Raw genomic sequence first — 4,087 nt, forward strand, 5'->3', positions numbered from 1 at the left:
GTTGGATACAGATAAGAACAGGTTAACTTGAGACTGTTGGATACAGATAAGGACAGGTTAACTTGAGACTGTTGGATACAGATAAGAACTGGTTAACTTGAGACATTTGGATACAGATAAGAACTGGTTAACTTGAGACAATTGGATACAGATAAGGACAGGTTAACTTGAGACTGTTGGATACAGATAAGGACAGGCTAACTTAAGACTGTTGGATATACTTAAGGACTAGACAGTGAAAAAAGATAACGAATGATTAACTTGAATATAGTTTGAAATAAAACAATAGCCGGTGTCTAGCTTCCAGAACCGTCCATCCTGTATGTCCTTCTTTTGATGTTAAAGTTTGTGATAGATTAGAAGGCTTTCGTGAGACAGAAACTTACTTTTTGGAAAACATTTTAAAGCAGTTTATTCATAGTGTTTCGAAAAAAAATATGTATTTGCTTCGATAATTTCCAAATGATTTGACAAAAGCCGTTTCAGTCGTTAAGCTATTTAATTAAAAGTTTACCAAGCTGTTAACTAAAAAGCAGCTGTTCTGGGATAGGGGCAGAATGGTTCGGTGTGTAAGGAGACAGATATGGTGATAAATGTTAAACTGTAAGTACATGAATTTATAATACTATGTCTAAGTTTGACGAATGGGACCTGCCAAACGAGAAATCACATTTCAAGGTTTGTTTTTTGCGTGCCCCAGGAAAAATGAATGAGTAACGACGCTTTAAATCTAGGCCACTACTTGTTAATTCAGGGTCGTTATGCAGATAGAGGGGGCCTCAGATTGTTATTGATCTAACTGTCTATCCGGAAAAGGATTACAATTCAACAAAGAAAACAATTCTGTTTGCTACTAACAAATTTGTTAACGATTATTTTATTTAAAAAATCACGGTGAGCCGGTAATAATTTCTGTTATTGTTATGGCCAGATATTTTTTTTTCTTTGATGTAAAATTAATGAGAGCTCAGTCTAGCTGTCAAGGCATTAAACTGTATATTATTTTTAAGCAGACAATAAAACCTTCATTAAACACATTCTGTACGTGCAGCCTGTTATGTCTGATTTATAGAATCTAGTGTGAAACAATTTCCGTAAATAGGATATATCCGCTAGGTGGTGTAAATATAGGATTTGGATTCAAATATTTAATAAACAATACTGTGATTCAGAGTTTATGCTCAATAAAAAAAAAACTATATCGAATAAGAAATAATGTACCTCAGGGTAGCAACGTCAATTTAAAAAATAGAATTAAGGAAAAATAATAATAATTAGAAAACAACTTTAGCCTAACTTCGAGACGATTTCCAAGAAGTTCAGATTATGACAGAACAGCTAAGACTAATCTGTATGGGACATTTACATATAACTCAAACTGGTTTTACAACTAGTTCGAATGCTTAAAAAAGTTGCATAACGTTTTTTGTTCGATAGCCTGGGTGATACGACAGATAATTCAGTTAAACTGGTTCTTATTGTTCTCTGTTTTGAGTTAAACTTGGTTTGAATTTTTTATGTTGCACACACATCGATATGAATATCTAGAATTTCACAAATCTTTGTTACCACTACTCTTAACATAGGCGAAATCAGAAGTAAAGCTGGATCTCTATAGAATATTATCACCATTACCTCAAAACGTAGAGAACGTGGGATTTTCAGTTATTATACAATCGTAGATAATTTACTGCAGTAAGAAATTAGTTACTCGTCATATAAAAAAAAGTGAATTCTGACTTATTATTTTATAACTTTTCATCACGAAAAGAGAGGTGGATTATTTTTATACCTAATATATTCTTCCTCTCCTGTGTTCTTCGGTTAAAAATCAATTAACTTTATTTTGTGTTTTGTTCCTCGAATGTTTGTTTGTTTGGAATTAAGCACAAAGCTATACAATGGGCTATCTGTGCTCTGCCCGCCACGGGTATCTAAACCCGGCTTCTAGCGTTATAAGTCCGCAGACGTACCGCTGTGCTACTGGGGAGCACCTCGAATGTATCCTCCGATTTCAAACTTTTCTAACGAAGGGGGACAATGTGGGCAACATTTAATGAAAATATGGGCAACATTTAATGAAAATATGGGCAACATTTAATGAGAATGTGGGCAACATTTAATGAGGACGTGGGCAACATTTAATGAGGACGTGGGCAACATTTAAGATAACCGTTCTTACAAAGCGTCCGTGTAAGAGTAAAAATTAGTTCAAATTTTTTGTCTAAAAATGTAAGAGACAGAAATGTGAGAAACTATTCGAATGAATGACTTTGATTTGAATAATTAAACAAAAAGTTTCAAGAATTCTTATTAAAGCTTTTTTTTTCGTTTCTTTCAGGTAAAGAAATTATTTAATAAAACGAGTTCCTCTAAAAACTAACAATAAATTACATATATTAAATGTTTCAAGCACGTGAAAAATAACGAATACCAAACCAGTTCTGTATTTTATCAACAGGAAATAATCAAATCACTCTCAAAGTGGTTTCAGCTAATGCATAAATAAGACCTTCCAGTTTTAAGATTACATGTCAAATATATAATGTGCTACAGTGCTGCTACCTATTGTCAAAATTTACAAATAATACTGTATTTAACATACAATGTATTCGAGAAAGTGTGTATATCGAATGTCATTAGTATTTAATTTTGTTTTTATCTTTTATTATTTTACTTTTAACTATGATTATTTTTACTATTATACTAACTATGATAAAAGTACATAAGTTTTATTTCACTTTTGTGATAATCAAACTATAAATCTTTGATTTGTATCACAATAAGTGGACAATTCAGCTTCTGAATTCCATAAAATTGTTAACTTCATTCACAGAGCTGTCTGGTGGATGTGAAACAAAGCGACGACTGTGTTGTCTCTGGTGAATGTGAAACAAAGCGACGACTGTGTTGTCTCTGGTGGATGTGAAACAAAGCGACGACTGTGTTGTCTCTGGTGAATGTGAAACAAAGCGACGACTGTGTTGTCTCTGGTGAATGTGAAACAAAGCGACGATTGTGCTGTCTCTGGTGAATGTGAAACAAAGCGACGACTGTGCTGTCTCTGGTGAATGTGAAACAAAGCGACGACTGTGCTGTTTCTGGTGAACGTCAAACAAAGCGACGACTGTTCTGTCTGGTGGATGTGCAACAAAGCGACGACTGTGGCGTCTCTTCACCGATGCTGATGCAAAATAACACTCACTGAGCTATCTCCATGGAAACCGAAATTAGAGAACTTATATAGTTGAAGGAAAGTGCCATCAGGTGTCGGAAGGTTTGAGAGATTTTGTGTAAAAGTCTGAAAGCTATCAATAACACTAGCAAGTTTCTCATTTTCCTGATGGTATTGTATCTAAAAAAAAAAAGCCAGATATTTTGAACAAGTGAAGTGAATACCAAATTCTAAGACAATTAAAATCAGCTTTCTTCAATAGAAAAAAAAACATATGGAAACCGAATTTAATGACACGGTTGACATTCTCCAATTTCTCAAAGAAAATTAGACTTAACTGGCTGAAAATCGTCAAGTGATATATCTATTAGTACATGGCGAGGTGGTTAGGGCACTCGACTCGCAATCTGCAGGTCGCGTGTTCGAATCCCGTCCCACCAAACATGCTCGCCCTTTCAGCCGTGGGGGCGTTATAATGTGACGGTCAATCCCACTATTCGTTGGTAAAAGAGTAGTTCAAGAGTTGGCGGTGGGTGGTGATGACTAGCTGCCTTCCCTCTAGTCTTACACTGCTAAATTAGGGATGGCTAGCGCAGATAGCCCTCGTGCAGCTTTGCGCGAATTTAAAATAGAAAACAATCTTCCCAAAGGAACAAAAAAATTACTTTTTATAACGCCAGAGAGCGTGCAGCGAAGACTTTGCTGGGTCTTGTTTAATTAAGAAATAGAAACGTCCATTTTTACGACGCACGTGAAAGGCCTTATCTTTCATGTGAGTTTAAGAGACAACATTAAAACACGTTGTTAGTTAAACAATTAAAGGCCTTATCTTTCATGTGAGTTTAAGAGACAACGTTAAAACACATTGTTAGTTAAACAATTAAAGGCCTTATCTTTCATGTGAGTTTAAGA

General features: G+C 34.9%; 1 protein-coding gene across 3 annotated transcripts in view; it reads right to left on the reverse strand.

Annotated features, from left to right (window-relative positions):
* Positions 1-4,087, reverse strand: part of LOC106469033 (putative fatty acyl-CoA reductase CG5065) — a 30,127-nt gene that overhangs the window by 9,927 nt on the left and 16,113 nt on the right. Inside the window, exon 12 of one of the 3 annotated variants that reach the window (XM_022397430.1) lies at positions 2,465-3,355. The exons of 1 other annotated variant lie outside the window; for it this stretch is intronic. In XM_022397430.1, coding sequence (XP_022253138.1) covers positions 3,202-3,355 — 154 coding nt within the window. In that variant the 3' untranslated portion in view covers positions 2,465-3,201. Of the gene's footprint in view, positions 1-2,464; positions 3,356-4,087 lie in introns of those variants that run through there. One more of the 3 variants, XM_022397432.1, reaches the window with a different exon arrangement.

Source organism: Limulus polyphemus, unplaced genomic scaffold, assembly GCF_000517525.1.
Source record: "Limulus polyphemus unplaced genomic scaffold, Limulus_polyphemus-2.1.2 Scaffold3270, whole genome shotgun sequence".
Taxonomy (NCBI): domain Eukaryota; kingdom Metazoa; phylum Arthropoda; class Merostomata; order Xiphosura; family Limulidae; genus Limulus; species Limulus polyphemus.